Source organism: Salmo trutta, chromosome 8 (genome assembly GCF_901001165.1).
Source record: "Salmo trutta chromosome 8, fSalTru1.1, whole genome shotgun sequence".
Taxonomy (NCBI): Eukaryota; Metazoa; Chordata; class Actinopteri; order Salmoniformes; family Salmonidae; genus Salmo; species Salmo trutta.
This window is the reverse complement of record NC_042964.1, coordinates 35218195-35240039: the sequence shown is the minus strand read 5'-3', so window position 1 is coordinate 35240039 and position 21845 is coordinate 35218195. Positions and strand designations below refer to the sequence as shown.

General features: G+C 42.4%; 1 protein-coding gene across 9 annotated transcripts in view; it reads left to right on the top strand.

The window, feature by feature from the left end:
• Positions 1-21845, top strand: part of LOC115198767 (pleckstrin homology domain-containing family A member 5) — a 142125-nt gene that overhangs the window by 86095 nt on the left and 34185 nt on the right. For 8 of the 9 annotated variants that reach the window (XR_003879291.1, XM_029761030.1, XM_029761028.1 and 5 more), the window contains exons 4-8: positions 3092-3175; positions 10627-10791; positions 13604-13745; positions 16961-17065; positions 20987-21059. Coding sequence is in view for 8 of the 9 variants with exons in the window: in XM_029761030.1 (XP_029616890.1) it covers positions 3092-3175; positions 10627-10791; positions 13604-13745; positions 16961-17065; positions 20987-21059 (569 nt within the window). In the remaining variant the exon portion in view is untranslated. The remainder of the gene's footprint in view (positions 1-3091; positions 3176-10626; positions 10792-13603; positions 13746-16960; positions 17066-20986; positions 21060-21845) is intronic. The other variant, XM_029761027.1, reaches the window with a different exon arrangement.

Genomic DNA, 21845 nt, shown 5'->3' with positions numbered 1-21845 from the left:
ACCCGTCCATGTCCAGATAAGCCTACAGGGCTGTTATGCGTTGACGGGGGTTGTGCTGTGTGTACAATGACCCTCTCAGTTAATCCATCAGACAACCTTATTTTCTGTCTGTACAGTCTGTCCTCCTACCCTCAGTGTGTGCGTGCATGCATGCATCTGTGTGTGTGTGCTCATCTTTGCGTGCGAGCAGAAAAGAGAGCTCTGTTCTCTCTAGTCTTTATCAGCATTAAGCATTCCCCTGCCTCCCCCCCCCCTCCACTCTGCGTGAAACGCTGCTTGTGTCTTAGAGGGCCGGCTACAGGGGTCTCTCTCTCTCTCTCTCTCTCTGTCTGTGTCTCTCTGTCTCACTGGCTGTGGTGCTGTAATTGTATTTATAGATAAGTCACCACTTGCTGTGAAACAGCCTGTTAGCTGTGCTCTTGTGATCTAGGGCATATGACTGGAGCAGTTAGGGGCTTCTAGGGAGGGGTAGATCATTTGTATTCTGCAGCAGTGTTGAAGATCCACGGCTGGGCTGGATAGTTGTTTGTCACGCGAGAGGATAGTGTCAGTGGAAGAACTATGTTAGATGCTGCTGTATAGAAGAGTGTTTGACCCAGGTCAGAAAACAGATGGGCTGCCATGCTGAAGTTTCGCACCACCCAACACTCAAGGTGTGTAGGCATTGTGTCTGCTGTTCGTTGTTATTCAACAGGACATTGTGTAGTGTGGAGAGGGACACTAACCCTCATCTTAATGCTCCTCAATTAGCTGGTTGACAATGGGTCATATGGTTACTATTGGCTGGTTGACAATGGGTCATATAGTTACTATTGGCTGGTTGACAATGAGTCATATGGTTAGTATTGGCTGGTTGACAATGAGTCATATGGTTACTATTGGCTGGTTGACAATGAGTCATATGGTTACTATTGGCTGGTGGACAATGAGTCATATGGTTACTATTGGCTGGAAAATGAGTCATATAGTTACTATTGGCTGGAAAATGAGTCATATGGTTACTATTGGCTGGTGGACAATGGGTCATATAGTTACTATTGGCTGGTTGACAATGGGTCATATGGTTACTATTGGCTGGTTGATAATGAGTCATATGGTTACTATTGGCTGGTTGACAATGGGTCATATGGTTACTATTGGCTGGTTGACAATGAGTCATATAGTTACTATTGGCTGGTTGACAATGAGTCATATGGTTATTATTGACTGGTTGACAATGAGTCATATGGTTACTATTGGCTGGTTGACAATGGGTCATATGGTTACTATTGGCTGGTTGACAATGAGTCATATGGTTACTATTGGCTGGTTGACAATGGGTCATATGGTTACTATTGGCTGGTTGACAATGAGTCATATAGTTACTATTGGCTGGTTGACAATGAGTCATATGGTTATTATTGTTTGGTTGACAATGGGTCATATGGTTACTATTGGCTGGTTGACAATGGGTCATATGGTTACTATTGGCTGGTGGACAGTGAGTCATATAGTTACTATTGGCTGGTGGACAGTGAGTCATATAGTTACTATTGGCTGGTTGACAATGAGTCATATGGTTACTATTGGCTGGTGGACAGTGAGTCATATAGTTACTATTGGCTGGTTGACAATGAGTCATATGGTTACTATTGGCTGGTTGACAATGAGTCATATGGTTACTATTGGCTGGTGGACAATGAGTCATATGGTTACTATTGGCTGGTGGACAATGAGTCATATGGTTACTATTGGCTGGTTGACAATGAGTCATATGGTTAGTATTGACTGGTTGACAATGAGTCATATGGTTACTATTGGCTGGTGGACAATGGGTCATATGGTTACTATTGGCTGGTTGACAATGAGTCATATGGTTAGTATTGACTGGTTGACAATGAGTCATATGGTTACTATTGACTGGTTGACAGTGAGTCATATGGTTAGTATTGACTGGTTGACAATGAGTCATATGGTTAGTATTGGCTGGTTGACAATGAGTCATATGGTTAGTATTGACTGGTTGACAATGAGTCATATGGTTAGTATTGGCTGGTTGACAATGAGTCATATGGTTAGTATTGACTGGTTGACAATGAGTCATATGGTTAGTATTGACTGGTTGACAATGAGTCATATAGTTACTATTGGCTGGTTGACAATGAGTCATATGGTTACTATTTGCTGGTTGACAATGAGTCATATGGTTACTATTTGCTGGTTGACAATGAGTCGTCATGGTTACTATTGGCTGGTTGACAATGAGTCATATGGTTACTATTGGCTGGTTGACAATGAGTCATATGGTTACTATTGGCTGGTTGACAATGAGTCATATGGTTACTATTGGCTGGTTGACAATGAGTCATATGGTTAGTATTGGCTGGTTGACAATGAGTCATATGGTTACTATTGGATGGTTGACAATGAGTCATATGGTTACTATTGGCTGGTTGACAATGAGTCATGGTTAGTATTGACTGGTTGACAATGAGTCATATGGTTACTATTGGCTGGTTGACAATGAGTCATATGGTTACTATTGGCTGGTGGACAATGAGTCATATGGTTACTATTGGCTGGTGGACAATGAGTCATATGGTTACTATTGGCTGGTGGACAATGAGTCATATGGTTACTATTGGCTGGTGGACAATGAGTCATATGGTTACTATTGGCTGGTGGACAATGAGTCATATGGTTACTATTGGCTGGTTGACAATGGGTCATATGGTTACTATTGGCTGGTGGACAATGGGTCATATAGTTATTAATTGGCTGTTTGACAATGGGTCATATGGTTACTATTGGCTGGTTGACAATGGGTCATATGGTTATGGGTCATATGCTTGATGATGGGTCGTATGGTTAGTGTTGTGTGGAGGAAGATGTTTAACAATGCTGTTATTAATTAAGTCTACTCAATGTATGATTTTGGTGGACTAATGTGCCCTCTCTCTCTCTTCCCCCCTCTCTTTATAATTTATCTCCCTGTCTCCCCCCTCTCTTTATCCCTTTCTCTCCCTGTCCCCCCTTTCTCTCTTCCCCTCTCTTTATCCTTTCTCTCCCTGCCCCCCTCTCTCCCCCCACCTCTCTTTCTCTCTTTCTTCAGTCACAATGAGCGGAAGGTGACCTGTAAGCATCCAGTCTCTGGTCTTCCTTCACAAGACAACTGCATCTTTGTCGTCAACGAACAGTAAGTGTCGTCTCTCCCACACCCTGACCAGTGGAATGACTGGAACATACATACCAGTGGAATGACATGCACACACATGAACCTATAATGCCGGGTTGGTCTCACCCCTGCATCCTGTGTCCGTTCTTTATGGCACAAGATGTATGTCACAGTGTGAGTTGAAATACAGGGAAGTTTTCAACGAATCACATTCATATGAAACTTCTAAAACACACAACTTTGTCCTCCAGTAATGCTTCAGGGCCCACCTTACTGTCAGATCACGTCACAGTATATTACATGTTAAATGATGTACTAAATTGGTTATGTGGTGTTTACGTAAATTAGATATATTCAGTAGTTGAGCATGTATTCACAATGGCATATATTCACAGTTTGAGCTTTTATGCCTTTGTAAATTGACTGAGACGCTGTGAGAAGAGTGGCTTTTATGGAATATAGAGTGCATTGTACTCCTGGAGGTGTTGAAGAGTCTTGTGACGTCTGATCCAGAGTGCCAGACCTCCGCTTCACACAAAGCACCCTGCGGAATATGGAGAAACTATGCCTCTGTCTCCCTTCTTCTAAAGAGACGTTATGAAATCACAGGGCAGTGTGAGTTTGGTTTGGGTTTAACTGCTTGTAGTTCAGAGAGACCAGAGACTTTTGAAATGGAAGGCAGCGGTTGCTACTTCACCATTCACCTTCCCTGTCTTTGGCTCAACTTAATCTGAAGGAAAATGTGAGTGTGTTTGGTTCAACTGTGCCGTGGCTACAGCTGCAGAACTCTTGGAGAGGATTTGGGAATGGAAGGCAGCGTTGCTACTTCGCCAATCTTTCCTGCCGAGCTCTGATAAGGGCTCTCAGACAAAACACGTTCCAAAACACCCACGGTAGAGAGAGGATGGAGGGAGGAGAAGCCAGGGAAGAGGAGTGTTGGAGTAGAGAGGTGTGTGTGTGTGTGTGTGTGTGTGTGTACACACATATCTGAGTTCAGGCTCAAAGGCCTGTCAGAGCTGTCCAGACATTCTCAACCTGAACAGACAGTGTTACCCAACGCACACTGCTCTCTCTTCTCCCCCTGCAAGCTGTCCTCCAGCAAAGTCAATACCGGTTGCCTTTTGTAGCTTGCTGTGTGTGTGCGGGCTTGTACATGCGTGTGTGGAGAAGCCAGAGTTGTTTACTTCCAAACAGACAGAGAATGGCGTCTCTCAGGAATGAACAGGAATGAACTGACCTGCAGACAGCTACGTCTTAGGTAGCTGCTAGGTAGCTAACCAGAGTCTGCACGATATACAATTTGGTCGTGCTAAAACAAGATGTTGTTCATATATTTTTTCATATTGTCTAAATATTGTTTTTCTAAGACCACCAACCACCACCGTAGTTATAGTGGAGAAAGGAGTGTGACGGAGAGAGTGACACGCGCACATGCACGCAGAGACGCGCAGAGAGACCACGCGCAGAGAGACCACGCGCAGAGAGACCTGCGCGCACAGAGACACTCCACATTCATAGACGCGCCACATTCATAGACGCGCCACATTCATAGACGCGCCACATTCATAGACGCGCCACATTCATAGACGCGCCACATTCATAGACGCGCCACATTCATAGACACAGAGAGACACACACACAGAGAGAGAGAGAGAGACACACACACACACACAGAGAGACATACACACACACACACACAGAGAGAGAGAGACACACATACACACACACACAGACACACACACACACAGAGATAGAGAGACACACACACAGAGAGAGAGAGAGAGACACACACACACAGAGAGAGAGAGAGACACACACACACACAGAGAGAGAGAGAGACACACACACACACACACAGAGAGAGAGAGAGACACACACACACACACAGAGAGAGACACACACACACAGAGAGAGAGAGACACACACACACACACACACACACACAGAGAGAGAGACACACACACACACACAGAGAGAGAGAGAGAGACACACACACACACACAGAGAGAGAGAGAGACACACACACACACAGGGAGAGAGAGACACACACACAGAGAGAGAGACACACACACACACACACACACACACACAGAGAGAGAGAGAGACACACACACACACACACACACACACACACACACACACACACACACACACACACACACACACACACACACACACAGAGAGAGAGAGAGAGACACACACACACACACAGAGAGAGAGAGACACACACACACACACAGAGAGAGAGAGAGACACATACAGAGATAGATGGAGAAATTCCTTAAGCTTGGCAGCCATTTCCTCACTTTACCTCAAAAACAAGGAAATTAGGGAATTATATGGTCCATCTCAGATGCAGTCATGACCACGTTTGAATCCTATTTTTCTGGATGGAACATTAGGTTGTTGTGGAGATTTGTAGTCTGTTCCTTCCTTCCTGGCTGTGCTGTTGAGTGACAACCCCCCTCCACTCTGCTCTGCACCCCGTCCCAATTATCCCCTCCATCACATTCTCCTCCTCAGACCTGGATTCAAATACCATTTGAAATCTTTCTAATGTTTTAGCGTTTGCTTTAGCCTAACTGGAGTGCCAAGTGGAAATGGTTTGATCTTTTGTGAGCATTCCATTGGTTCCAATTCGGCAGGCAAGCTCAATCAAGCCCATCTAAAGTATTTTAAATTATTTCAAATACTATTTGAACCCAGGTCTGCTCTTTCTATTAGCACCGCACTGAGGTTGTCTGAGGAGAATATGCAAATATGTGTTAACTGTTAATTGGGAGTGAGGCGAGAAAGTCAAATATAACAGATTGAGGTGTGTTGGTGACAGACAAAAAGGTTTGTGTGATGAGGGTCTCCTCCGATCACGAGAACAAAAATGGAAAGAAGCTCTTACATCAGTCATATCAAGGAAATTCAACTTGTATAAAATGTTTCTTTCATCTCAAACACCAACTCGACACCACCACCTTCATTAGGGTTCTTGGGCTGACCAAGCCTTGACTGCTGGAATGTGTTGGTTTTTCATAATGAAGACGCACTTTCTATTCAGCTCCTTGTAGGTTGTGAGAATGTCAGGGCAGAATACTTGAATCAACAGAAAGCAAATGTGCTCATTCTTCCCAGTGGAAAAACGCAGCTTCACATCCTGATTATCCAGCGAGCGTCGGCCTATCCGTGAGCGGATAACAAAGCAATGTTAATTGGCTGGCCCTGTCACTCAGTCTCTCTGTCTGTCTGAAGACTGTATTATCAATCAAACTTCATTTATATAGCACTTTTCTTACAGCAAATGTATTTCAAGGTGCTTAACTAATAAAATATTAAAAAGGTGAGAAAAGATAACACAACATTTCTATGAAAATATTAAATCATGATGGACTTGAATAAAATTCAGATAAATTAAAATAGTAATAACAATAGTAAAATAACAGTGAATATGAGAGACTAATGCAGCAATAAATAAAAGGTGATAAAATAACTAATATACTGTATATAGAAGGGGATAAAATAGAGTATAACATCCTCTGCTTTATGACCATCACTGCATTTTGAAAGAAGTGTGTTCTCTGAACGTTCGTTGATCTGAACTGCTGTCCCTGAATCCTGGTCGACATTATCACCGTTCTCCCTGGTGATTGACACGTCAAAACTCCTTTTATAAAACTCTAGTATTAGAATCTTTATAAATCTCTGAAAAGGAAAGTTTTCGAAGCGAATAGGGGATAAGAAGTCATCTACTTGAGATAAATGTCACCTCTCCCTCACACACCTCCACCTTCCCTATAGACCTAATAGCGGGTGTAATGTGGATGAATGGTGTTCTGAAGGAAGCACTCCTCCTTGATAACCAGGTGACACTTCTTCAACCCACACATCCTCTCTCTCCAACTCTTTCCACATGTCGCCCACATTCCCCCTCTGCCTCTCCGACTCACCCATGTACCCTCACCTTTCTTCTCTCCCTCTTTCATTCTCCTCCTCATGCGTAGTCTCTCCCTTTGTCCCTCCCACACACACGCTCTCTCGCTCTCCAAATTTCTTCTCTCTCTTTCTCCCGCTCTCTCTCATTCTCAATAGGATCAGTGCTCCTGGTCCAGCCAGACCCTGTAATGAGTTGGTTACAGTGTGAAAAAACTCTGCTTAAATCTCTTTAGACCTCAGGCACAAACCACTGAGCTCCGCTTTATAGTGCAGAAATGTCACTTTGTGTGTGTGCCTAATATCCAGACAAAAGAAAGTATACAAAAGTTAACTTCTTGGCTCATTAGTTTATACCCTTTCACCATTTTTCATATTTATTGTAATATTTTCAAGTTTCCTATATTATATATCCTATATTATTTTTAAGACGCTCTTTAAAGCGGCAATATGTCACTTTTTGGGCGACCTGTCCAAATTCACATAGAAATGTGAGTTATAGAGCTATCGTTCTACTTGAAAGAAAGTTTTTAAGAAGCAGTAGATTTGTTTGATGTGCACTATTTCTGTGCTTCCCATTCTTAAGTTTTGTTTTCGTCTTTTACTCTCAGTTTTGTACACCAGCTTCAAACCGCTGAAACGACAATATTTTTAGGTACGGAAAATATATTTCACAGTGGTTTAGATGATACAATGATTCTCTACACTTTACTAGCTTATTAGGTTTAGCAACCAGGAAATGGTGGAATGATTTCTGCATATACACTTTTAATGGCCTTGTGTTTCTTCACATAACTTATTCAGCACTCAGAATTAGATTTCAAATGTCCTCCACCTCTGCAATGACCCTGGGCCTAAAGGAGAGGCCTTGCTCTCATCATCCATCACAGCAACATTTACAGTGTCTTCAGAAACTGTTCACACCCCTTGGCTTTTCTACATTTTGTTGTGTTACAGCCTGAATTTAAAATGGATTGCATTTAGATTTGTTGTCACTGGCCTACACACACTAACCCATAATGTCAAAGTGAAATTATGTTTACAAATGAAAAGCTGAAATGTCTTGAGTCAGTAAGTATTCCACCTCTTGGTTATGGGAAGCCTAAATAAGTTAAGTAGTAAAAATGTGCTTAGCAAGTCACATAAGTTGCATACACTATAATAGTGTGTAACATGATTTTGTATGACTACCTCATCCCTGTACCCCACACATACAATTACATGTAAGGTCCCTCAGTCGAGCAGATGCAACCACAAAGACCAGGGAGGTTTTCCAATGCCTCACAAAGAAGGACACCTATTGGTAGATTAGTAAAAATTTAAAAAAGCAGACATTGAATATCCATTTGAGCCTGGGGAAGTTATTAATTATACTTGAATGGTGTATCAATACACCCATTCACTACAAAGATGCAGGCGTCCTTCCTAATTCAGTTGCCGGAGAGGAAGGAAACCGCTCAGTGATTTCACAATGAGGCCAATGGTAACTTTAAAACAGTAACAGATTTTAATGGCTGTGATAGGAGAAAACTGATGATGGATCAACATTGTAGTTACTCTACAGTAGTAACCTAATTGACAGAGTGAAAGAAGGAAGCCTGTATAGAATAATAATATTCCAAAACATGCATCTTGTTTGGAAAAGGGCACTAAAGTAATTCTGCAACAAATGTGGCAAAGCAATACACTTTTTTCCTGAATACAAACTTATGTTTGAGGCAAATACAACACATTACTGAGTACCACTCTCCATATTTCCAAGCATAGTGAGGCTGCATCATGTTATGGATATGCTTGTTATCGTTAAGGACTGGGGAGTTTTTCAGAATAAAAAAGAAAAGGAATTGAGCTAAGCACAGGCAAAATCCTGACGGAAAACCTAGTTCAGTCTGTTTTCCACCAGCCACTGGGACATGAATTCACCTTTCAGCAAGACAATAACCTAAAACACAGGGCCAAATCTACACTGGAGTTGCTTACCAAGAAGACAATGAATGTTCCTGAGTGGCCAAGTTAGTTTTTACTTAAGTCTACTTGAATATCTATGGCAAGACCTGAAAATGGTTGTCTAGCAGTGATCATAAACTAATTTGACAGCGCATGAAGAATTTTGAAAAGAATAATGGACGAATGTGGCGCAATCCAGTAGTGGAATGAGACTTAGACTTACCCAGAAAGACTCACAGCTGTAATCGCTGCCAAAGGTGCTTCTACAAAGTATTGACTCATGTAAATGAGCTATTTCTGTATTGCATTTTCAATAAATTATCATTAAGGATTGTGTGTAGATGGGTGAGATTTTCTTTTTCTTTTTTTAATTTAGGCTGTAATTGTGGAATAAGTCAAGGGGTATGAATACTTTCTGAAGGCACTGTTCTACATTCCACTTTTCACTCTCCACTTTCTCGCTCTTCCCTCTTCTCTTTCTTCTCTTGCTCCATTCCTGTCCATCATCCTCTCTTGCCTCCCTCTTATTTCTCCCCTATCTTCCCCCTCTGAAGTATATGAATTCATTCACACAGAATGTTTAACCTTGCCACATTTTAGTGCTAGACCAAACTGCAGTTAGGTTTGAGGGGAGGAAGGGGCTGGACAGCAATCAGCTAGTTTTACTCTGAAGGGAAACTGATATTGATATCACAGCACATAAGCTGCATGCTAAAGGAAGATGGCAGCCTGGGTTGGTATTAAACTGATGATGGTGTTGCCATCAAAGCTGTTGATATGAAACCTGTCTTGCTTCAAGACGAGATGAGAAAGGACCACTGTATTTGGTGCTAGATGGGAGTCAGCTTTCTGATGTGCAATTCTCCAGAATACTAGATGTGATAACCTCATGAGCCACGTTCAGTATGTGTTAACTGTAAGTGGCTTTGGATAAAAGCATCTGCAAAATTACCATATTATGATGATATATTTGAATGCTGCCCGGCGTCCAGCTGTGTGCAAGCAAGGGAAGAAGCCCTAAAGCAAGGGGCTATGCAGGGGGCAGATTTCATATGGCACAGGGAGAGAGAAACTGGAGTTGGAGAGTAGGAAGTAGGCAAGGAGAAGGGACTGTCCTCCAAATAAACCCATCTCCTTAATTACAGTACAGAGCTGCCAGTAGCCTAGAGGGGGAATGTCAATTAGCGCTAGGTAATGGGCTTATGTAACGTAAACAGGTAATGGTCTTCTGTAGCTCAGTTGGTAGAGCACGGTGCTTGCAACACCAGGATAGTGGGTTTGAGTCCTGGGAACACCCGTACATAAAACAATGTACGCATGACTGTAAGTTGCTTTGGATGAAAGTGTCAGCTAAATGGCATAAATGAATGCAATTGTAATGTTCTCTTCACAATGGATATCCCTGCATTTACAGAATGTGTGGCCTAAACACATCCCTGAAGACTACAATTATAATTTCATTTAAGTTTGATGTGAATGTTTATTTGTTAAATGTCATGATTACATATAATTAGTTTATCATGTGTTTGGTATTTTCAGGTTAGATTGTTTGATATTATTCTTTAATTCAGTTAATTTTGTTTCCTTCCCTTTTTGTTTTCTAGCGTGACTTCTGCAAAGCTTGTCCACCCCGTTACAGATCCTGTTACGGTCAACCCTGTTACGGTCAACCCTGTTACGGTCAATCCTGTTACAGTCAACCCTGTTACAGTCAACCCTGTTACAGCCAACCTGCTTACAGACCCTATTACAGACCCTGTATCAAACAGGTAATATAGTATACATAGCTATGGGCTGGATGGATGCTTTGCTCTACCTAGCCTCTTCATCTGTCTCTCTGGAAGTCCTGCCTCTATCTCTGTCTCATTAAGTCAGTCCTACCACTAACCGTATGCAGCGTCTGCCATGTGTTGGATTGCCTGAAATCCTGCTATGCATTGCTAATGCTAAGACATGCACGATTTATTTGTGCCATCCGATTTGTCTTTAAGTATATTTAATAGGAAAAATGAAGCTTAGCTTCCATCATGAAACTACTATAGCTTGTGTATGTGTGTGATCGCAACGGGTTAAAATACATTGTCTCCAAGCCTGAATCAAATTATATAATTGTTCCTCGCAATGGGGTCTACCATTTACCTCTGTCCGTTTTGATTCTCCAGACAGAAACTAGTATTAGAAAGGAAACCGATGCTATTTGAGCCCAGGTCTTTCGGACAGTAACAAACTGCTCCAGTATCTCACAACACAACCACGTCACAACTACAATGCAGCTTTAAGAAATACTTATTGTGCGTCACTTCGAAGGCATGTTCTGTAACCTTTATCTTCCTCTTCCTCTCTCATCCTCCCTGCTGACATACTAACACACACCGGGGCCATTGATCATGAGGAAGAGGCTGTGTGATCTGGGATGATCTAGGTGCCTGGCTGTGTGGGTCGACAGCCCTTCTCAGAGAGGTCATACACCGGTTTACTGCTAGGGATTTCTACCAGCAGCGGCGACAGAGAGGGTGTGGGAGGGAGAAGGAGGGGAAGGTGGAGACATACAGATGACGGGAGAGAGATAAAGACCTGGGGGAGATAGAGGGTGAAAAAGAGAAGCATTATTAGGGCAAGAGAGGAACAAAGAGATCTATAGAAAGAGAAAAAGAGAGAGAGAAAAGTGACAAAGTGAATGCCGTATAGAAAGACTGTATGATCTACGATTTGCATGAGTCACTCTTCAGTTCTATTGATGATGTCATCCATTGCCCCGCAATTCACAGACCTATTCACTGGACCTGCCTCTGGAAATGCTTGAAATGCGCACACACACTTTAATGCCAGAAAGCCTTGATTGGAAACAAGCGTTGGAGTTGGAGACTTTTCAGCCTCAGCTGAGAGGAGTGTCATTTAATATCTGTTAATATGCATCATTCCCTCAATCGCTCTCAAACGCTTGAATTAACTCGTGATAATCCGTGTGGCTTGGAAGGTCACACGCGCGGTTCACCAGCCCACAGTAACATAATTTGACAAGCATTTAGGGAATGTAAAGCCACAATGGAGGTTGATCCAGTGAAATGGGCTGCGAAGACAATTATCCACTTTGAAGATAATAACTATATATCTATCTAGCAATTCACAATAAATAGGTTTTTAATGTTGATATACACTGAGTGTACAAAACATTAGGAACTCTTTCCATGACAGACTGACCAGGGGAGGAGATGGGTTAAAGAAGGATTTTTAAGCCTTGAGACAGTTTAGACATGTATAGTGTATGTATACCATTCAGAGGGTGAATGGACAAGGCGAAAGGGAGTGCAGTATTAGGAAGGTGTTCCTAATGTTTTGTACACTCTGTGTATTGTTAAGAATGTATGTGTCATTGTGTGTAAGTGAACAGCAGTCATTGCTATCATATTTGAGGCCTGGCCTTTGTGTTTTTGAACACCAAGCTGAACTAATGTGTGTCTGTGAAGTAACCTTGCCCCTACGTTCACATGTCTAAGTCACATTGACATACCTGTCATAACAATCCTGTTATAACCTCCTGTCCTGTCTGACCAGTCTTGCAACATCCCTGCATGCAAGCGTCATACACATGATCCAATCATATCACAGGCTCTGTGACGGACAAACAGGCTGACCTGTTTATATGGCGGGTTGGAGAGGAGAGGTGACGATTACAGTAGAGGAGAGGAATGGGTTAAGTGAAAATATAGGATAATATTTGTCATTCTTTAGGGGATGATAGCTGGCAGGAGAGGAGGGGAGAAGACGGTAAAGTGGATTTTCATACCTTATCTGTTACCAGAGCTGAAATCAGCGGTGTACGCTCATGTACAAGGTGTTTGTTCCTGTGAGGTGGGGACCTAAAAACCCAGCTTTATTATCTCCCAGACAGACAGATACAGATATTCTCTCTACCCCCCTCCACGCTCCAGATACTGTCATTTGCCCACACAGTCACATCAGCACTCCCCTTGGAAACACAGAATATAGGCCACTGCTCAGAGACAGTACTGATCTGAATACAACTCTAGATGTAGCAACTCTGCAAATAGGAAGATTTATAGGCGAGTTTAGCTTATTTTTTGCTACCATTGTTATAAGCGTTAAAGCCTTTGGTGCTGGGTAGTTTAGCCTAGGGGACCTTGAACTTTGCTGTATTTGGATTGGGAGGCCATTTAGTTTGTCAGGCAAGGTTGGCAGGCGATTTAAAGTGGTCTGACTTGGAGGAATATATCAGAGGTGACAGAGTGAGTAACTGGTTTGATTTATGGGGCCTTTCTCTCTTTCTTTTGCATCTCTTTCTCTCTCTCTTTCTCTAACGGCAGGGTTTGGCTCTAACAGAGACGGGCTCTCATTGTGGTTGCAGTTTAAACTGCCGAACCGATAGCGCTAGACAGACTGGCCGTCAGGCAGCTCTTTCGCAGAGCAATCAGTGTCACATACACACAGCTGCAATGCTTCGCCTCTTAACCCGCCCATTAATCCCACAGATTGAAGTTGAGTCCGAGCCTCATTTGTGTAATCTTCATGTCGCTTTTCTCATTTTCGACTGCATTTCTCTCTTTCTCCCCCACCCCCCAGGCCTAAGGCTCCAGAGCAGGCTCCATCAGAGGAGAGTGACAGAGTGAAGAAGGAGCGCCCAATGAGCACCATGAGCGAGGCGTCTAACTTCACAGGAGGGTCAGACTATAGCACCTACCCTGGCAGTAGCCCCGCCACACGGGTGAGTGCTCCACGTCGGCCTGTACACCCAATCCCTAATAGACCACTAGACCCATTCCCTGGATCTGAGAGGATTTGTTGGGGGTTCCTAAAGAGCACATGGACGCCACTGTAATGGATGTCATGCAATTATGATGCATGTACAAGGACAGGGTGGGATTAATGTACTGTATCAAGAGTGACTTGGCTAATAGGGGCCTGTGAGAGGGGAGATAAAGGTCCCAGTTTTGGGATATTAAGAGGAGTCTTGTGGGTCAGTGATCTCTCCCATTTTCTCCATGAAGTCAATGTTCTGAGAGCTGTATTAGTCCACAGAGAGCATCAGAACAGGGACTCTACATGAGATAATATGTGCTGGATTATCCCAGGCCTGTCACAGATAGTTACAATTCTAGAATGGTCACCAAGTGATTTTATTGTACAGCGTGTCAGTTTATAAATATGCATGCTTTCATGAATTAATGATGTTTTACTTCGGCTTACACTGACTAAAAATGTAGCTTGGTGGCATGTATTTATTAATGAGCTGTAATTATTGATAAGTTATCATAGAGCCCTACAGTGGAGATGTCATAATACCCATAAAATCTAGCGGTCAAACAGGGAAATGGTTCCAGTTATTTTTCCCATAGGGGATTTTAGTAACACTTAAAATAAGGGCTGTGTTTCGTATAGGCTTACCCTGGTGTGACATTTTGATAACCATGTAAATCTCTCGGAGAAGGTGACTTTTAGCAATATATTCGCCTGGATTAATTGGCTGCTAATGTGGCTATCATACAGACCTACAAATACCGTGATGATCTGGATTGGAACTATTTCCCTGGGTATTATTACATACTGTGGAACTCTATTGTGGGTCGAGCTACTGTAGCACTATGCTCAGCTGATGTAGGGATGGATAGAAGGTTCTGCAATGCTGTAAATTAGTCTCTCTCTTTCTCTCTTTCTCTCTCTCTCTCTCTCTCTGTATCGGTCTCTCTCTGTCTCTCGCTCTCCCTCTCTCAGTAAAGATGGTCTTGTAGAATGGGCTAGTTTAATGAGGTGAATACTGTACCTTTTCCCTCTGTTGCTTTTTAACTTTATTTGTTTATTAACACCAAAGAGCCAAATGCAGGTTAACAGTCTTCACCTATATTTACTAACAGAGGACGATAATTTGAATGAATTTGTAACTCTCCTCCTCTAATCATGCATCTTCAGAAATATGTTTGTGTATATATACTGAACAAAAATGGAAACGCAACAATGTCAACTATTTTACTGAGTTACAGTTCCTATAAGGAAATCAGTCAATTGAAATAAATTCAGTAGGACCTTATCTATGGATTTCACATGACTGGGCAGGAGCGCGGCCATGGGTGGGTCTGGGAGGGCATAGGCCCACCCACTTGGGAGCCAGGCCCATCCACTGGGCAGTCAGGCCCAGCCAATCAGAATGAGATTTTCCCCAAAAAAGGGCATTATTACAGAAATACTTCAGGTTCATCAGCTGTCCAGATGGCTGGTCTCAGACCATCCCGCAGGTGAAGAAGCTGGATTATGGAGGTCCTGGGCTGGCGTCGTTACATGTGGTCTGCAGTTGTGAGGCTGGTTGGACGTACTGCCAAATTCTCTAAAACGGGTGGGCAACTCCAGTTCTCGAGGGCCTGATTGGTGTCACAGTTTTGTCCCAGCTAACACGTTTAGATTTTTGTTCAGTGTGTATATATACAGTGCCATGAACAAGTATTTGCCCTCTTTCTGATTTTCATATTTTTAAAAATAAAATAAAATTATACTGAATGTTATCAGATCTTCAACTAAAACCTAATATTAGACAAAGGGAACCTGAGTTTACAAACAACCAAAAAAATGTATACTCATTTTATTTATTTAATTAACAAAGTTATGCAACACTGATTCCCCTGAGTTAAAAAGTAATTGCCCCCTTACACTCAATAACTGTATGTGCCATCTTTAGATGCAATGACTGCAAACCAAATGCTTTGTGAAATGTTTTGCTCTGTCTCTCACATCTCTGTGGAGGAATTTTGGCCCAATCTTGCATGCAGAACTGCTTTAACTCCACGACATGTGTGGGTTTTCAAGTCCTGCCACAACATCGCAATTGGGATTAGGTCTGGAATTTGACTAAGCCATTACAAAACTTCAAATTTGTTGCTTTTTAACCATTTTCATGTTGACTTGATTGTGTGTTTTGGATCATTATCTTGCTGCATGACCCAGCTGTGTTTCAGGTTCAGCTCACAGCCAGATGGCCTGACTTTCTCCTGTAGAATTCTCTGATATAGAGCAGAATTCATGCTTCCTTCTATTAAGGCAAGTTGTGCAGGTCCTGAGGCAGCAAAGCATCCCCACCATCACACTATCACCACCATGCATGACCTTTGGTATGAGGTTCTTACTGTGGAATGCAGTGTTTGGTTTTCGCCAGTCAAAACGGGACTTTTTTTGGCCAAAAAGCACCTGGAAGACTCTTGGAAGAATGTTCTATGGACAGATGAGTCAAAAGTAGAACTTTTTGACGACATGGGTCCCATTATGCCTGGCGAAAACCAAACATTGCATTCCCACAGTAAGAACCATGGCGGTGGTGGTGTGATGGTTTGGGGATGCTTTGAACTGAAGCCGAAGGGCAGCTAGGTCATGCAACATGCAGCTGGGTCAAGACAATGATCCAAAACACACAATCAGGCCCACATGAAAATGGCTAAAAACAAACAAATTAGAAGTTTTGGAATGGCCTAGTCAAAGTCCTGACCTAATCCCAATTGAAATGTTGTGGCAGGACTTGAAACAAGCAGTTCATGCTTGAAAACCAACAAATGTTGCTGAGTTAAAGAAGTTCTGCAAAAATTCCTCCACAGCGATGTGAGAGACTAATCAACAATTACAGGAAGCATTTGCTTGCAGTCATTGCAGCTGAGGTGGCACAACCAGTTATTGAGTATAAGGGGGCAATTACCTTTTCACACAGGGGAATTGGGTGTTGCACTTTGTTCATTAAATAAAATAAGTATACTTTTTTGTTGTGAACAATGCTTCCCTTTATCTAATATTAGGTTTTGGTTGAAGATCTGATAACATTCAGTATCAAAAATATATATTTTTTTAAATAAGAAAATCAGAAAGGGGGAAAATACTTTTTCACGGCACTGTATATAAATGTTTTTACATACAGTATACTGACAGTTTGTCTATTTACATTTTCAGCCTTCGAGGTCTTACAAAAAGGTCCATAACTTTGGCAAGAGGTCCAACTCTATTAAGAGGAACCCCAATGCCCCGGCGGTCAAGAGCAACTGGCTTTACAAACAGGTATTGGAAAGTTGTACATCGTTTGTAGTTCCCAGTATAGAAGAACTTGACTAAATTACTTAATTGCAATTTACTCTCAAAATAGTCTAGAGAATTGAAGAACCTGTGCAAATCAAATGGCTGATTGCAGTATGTGTGATGATGAGTGGGTGTTGGTGGAAGTGTGCAGCCTACACAGTCTTCCTCAGTGGGTTGATGAGAGAGTCTGTGTGACAGGGCTTTGTGGGGATCGCCACCTGCACACACACATGTAAAATCAATTCTAAAATTGATTAAATTGTTATTTTTCCTCATAAATCTACACACAATACCCCATAATGACAAAGCAAAAACAAGTTTTTATACAAAAAACGGAAACATCACATTTACTCAGTACTTTGCTGAAGCACCTTTGGCAGTGATTACAGCATAGAGTCTTTTTGGGGATGACGCTACAAGCTTTGCACACCTGTATTTGGGGAGTTTCTCCCATTCTTCTCTGCAAATCCTCTCAAGCTCTGTCAGGTTGGATGTGGAACGTTGCTGCACCGTAGGGATGGTGTCAGGCGTCCTCCATATGTAACGCTTGATATTCAGGCCAAAGAGTTCAATCTTGGTTTCATCAGACCAGAGAATCTTGTTTCTCGTGGTCTGAGAGTCGAGAGATGCCTTTTGGCAAACTCCAAGCGGGCTGTCATGTGCCTTTTACTGAGGAGTGGCTTCTGTCTAGCCACTCTACCATAAAGGCCTGATTGGTAATGTGCTGCAGAGATGTTTGTCCTTCTGGAATGTTCTCCCATCTCCACAGAGGAACTCTAGAGCTCTGTCAGAGTGACCATTGGGTTCTTGGTCACCTCCCTGACCATGGCCCTTCTTCCCCGATTGCTCAGTTTGACCAGGCAGCAAGCTCTAGGAAGAGTCTTGGTGGTTCCAAACTTCTTCCATTTAAGAATGATGGAGGGCACTGTATTCTTGGGGACCTTCAATGCTGCAGATATGTTTTGGTACCCTTCCCCAGATCTGTTGCTTGACACAATCCTGTCTCGGAGCGCTACGGACAATTCCTTCGACTTCATGGCTTGGTTCTTGCTCTGACATGCACTGTCAACTGTGGGACCTTATATAGACAGGTGTGTGCCTTTCCAAATCATGTACAATCAATTGAATTTACAACAGGTAGATTCCAATCAAGCTGTAGAAACATCTCAAGATGATCAATGGAAACAGGATGCACCTGAGCTCAATTTCGAGTCTCATGGCAAAGGGTCTGAATACGTATGTAAATAAGGTATTTCTGTTTTCAGTTTGTCATTATGGAGTATTGTGTGTAGATTGCTGAGGATTTTTATTTAATCCATTTTAGAATAATGCTGTAACGTAACAAAATGTGGAAAAAGTCAAGGGGTCTGAATATTTTCCGAAGGCACTGTAGCTACCCGCAAAACACCAGTCTCAACGGTTTACGGTTAAGAGGTGACTCCGGGATGCTGGCCTTCTAGGCAGAGTTGCAAAGAAAAAGACATCTCTGACTGGCCAATAAAAAGAAAATATTAAGATGGGTAAAAGAACACAGACACTGGACAGAGGAAGATTGGAAAAAGGTGTTATGGACAGACAAATCTAAGTTGGTGTTCGAATCTCAAAGAAAAACATTTGTGAGACTCAGGAAAAATGAAAAGATGCTGGAGGAGTGCTTGACGCCATCTGTCAAGCATGGTGGAGGCAATGTGATGGTCTGGGGGTGCTTTGGTGGTGGTAAAGTGAGAGATTTGTACAGGGTAAAAGGGATCTTGAAGAGGGAAGGCTATCACTCCATTTTGCAACGCCATGCCATACCCTGTGGACGGCGCTTAATTGGAGCCAATTTCCTCCTACAACAAGTAGGAGGAAATATTTAGGGAAGAATCAGTGAGCTGGTATTCTGTCTATAATGGAGTGGCCAGCACAGTCACCGTATCTCAACCCTATTGAGCTGTTGTGGGAGCATCTTGACCGTATGGTACGTACGAAGTGCCTATCAAGCCTATCCAACTTGTGGGAGGTGCTTCAGGAAGCATGGGGTGAAATCTCTTCAGATCACCTCAACAAATTGACAACTAGAATGCCAAAGGTCTGCAAGGCTGCAAATGGAGGATTCTTTTACGAAAGCAAAGTTTGAAGGACACTTATTTCAATTAAAAATCATTATTTATAACCTTGTCAACGTCTTGACTATATGTCCTATTCATTTTGCAACTCATTTCATGTATATTTTCATGGAAAACAAGGACATTTCTAAGTGACCCCCAACGTTTTAATGGTAGTGTGTACACACACACACATCCACACACACACACACACACACACACAGAGACAGACACTCAAAGGGAACTTGACAATCTAAAATAGGTTTAATTACAGCTGCAATAATGGACACATGCAGATCTCTTAAGCAGCAGCGGTCAGCTGTGTAACATCACACACACACACACACACACACACACACACACACACACACACACACACACACACACACACACGTCTGTTGGGCTATCCAGTTATCTATCTAACAGGGACATCCTCATTCACATTCAGAAAGAGACACATTCACTTTGAATCTCTATTCCCAGACAGTGAATTTAAATCAGATTGGTTTGTGGGAGAGTTTGACCTTGTCTCTTGTTATCTGGCAATTGTATTCAATCTAAATGTTGATGCATAATTTTGTCATTCTCATTTAAATAGCCTGAGTCCTTTGTTTTAGTTAATACTGATACGGTGGCCTGGTCCCTCAAGCAAAGTGACAACCATCCTTGATTGGATGTAACTTTCTCTCTTTCTCTCTCTCTCTCTGCCTCAATTAATCAGGTCACTTTACAGACTAGCTCGACCAACTTTGTGGTGGCTGAGCTATTTTGCTCATTATCTTTCAACCTGTACAATGCAACTTGAGCATTTCCTCTCCCTCACCAAGCTCTGGCTGTGGGTCAATTTGTCAATGTGTCTCAACCCCCTGGCACACACACCACACAAACACACTCGCACCCACACACACTCTCACTCACTCATTAAGAGCAATCAACATTAGCATCACTCAGTTTCCAACTAGAGTTGAGCTGTTGTCAATAACCTTTCTCTTATGCGCTTCCCTCTCTACCATGCTGAATTACCCTTTCAAAGCTGCGTTGATTCTCTCTCGCAAGACGTGCCTTTTCTCCTTCTCAAACCTGACAACCAAAGTCTTCTCTTAAAGGGGAAATATTTTATTGATGATGGGCTTTTCTTTTATGCCTTTGTACTCCTCCTCATGCGTCAAAAGAAAGCTGCGTATGAAGATGAGGAAAAACAACAAAACCGTCTTGGATTATTTGTTATGAATAAAAAATAAAGGCAACGTTAGACGAGAAGCCGTTATTTTTACAGAGAAAAGACTGGAGCTTATTATCTCGAGACCAAAGCCAACTAAGGCGTGCACATGTGCGCATACATACAGCGATAAAAACAGAAAGGGGAAACTTGTCTGCGAGTTAAGAGATAAAAAGGGCCAATTTGCTTCAGTGGGAGGAGATAGCTGTGGTTAATGAAACCGTCTGGGATCAGAGGGAGTGTGTACGTTGCTTCCTAAACTCTGTGACAGTCTTGGTGTTGGCCACTCAGATCCGGAGGGACAGCAGGGTGTGCAGGATTTGGTTCTAGCCTAGCTCTACTTACGCATCCAATTGAACAAACCAAGGTAGGTCTAGATGAAAAGCAAGGGCAGGCTATAGGTATTCATGACCAGGATTGAGGAACACTGTTCTATACACTAGATCTGATAGCAAATGCTTGAATAGATGGGAGAAATATACCAATTATTGTCGAAAGGCTTGCCTAGCTTATCAGAGGGCAAGGAGCAGCTTCTACCAAATGTTTTGCTCTGTCTCAGTATCTGACTGATGTCTCCTGTCTTCTGTTCCCCTGTAGGACAGCACGGGGATGAAGCTATGGAAGAAGAGGTGGTTTGTGCTGTCTGACATGTGCCTGTTTTACTATAGAGGTGAGACACACACACACTCAAAGCGCAACACATGGTCAAAGTTTGAGTATAGGATATCCACCAGGTGCATCATAGCTAGCAGTAAAATGCAAACGTATTTGCTGCGGACATAGACGTACCACAATTCTCCCAGGTTTCAGAGTTTAATTTCCATAAATTGTTCAATTAAACGGTCCCGGAGTGCAATCAGCCAGCTCTTTCATGACATGCCCAGAGGGGAATTTCCTGTTTATTGGTAAACCAAGAGACGAGAGAAGAGTTCTTAAGAGTGTTGACGTGCTATGCTTTCTGATAACATCTATCTCTCTTTCGCGCTCTTATCTTCTTCACTCACTTCATTTTAACTTAAGTGCTGTCTGTCAATGAGTTTTCAGAGGTAAGGTTTTGACTAGGAATTGTGTCTATCTGAAGGCAAGAATGAGAGGTTGTTGGGGGAATATGAATGACCATGTCTGATTGATTGATGGTTCTGCTCTGGTCAGGATCTCTGTCTCAACAGAATGATCAAATCTAATCATATCATCACATAGCTTAAAGGTTAAGGTCACCTTGCTTCTTCTTTGTAGAATCTAGTGAAAACCCCATTTTAAATCAAATCAAATGTTGTTCACATCTGCCAAACACAACAGGTATAGTAGACTTAACAGCGCAATGCTTACTTACGAGCCCATTCCAAACAGTGCAGTTAAAAAATATTTGCTAAATAAAAAAGGAAATAGTAACACAATAAAAATGTAATGAGGCGATATAGGAGTACCGGTACCGAGTCAATGTGCAGGGGTACGA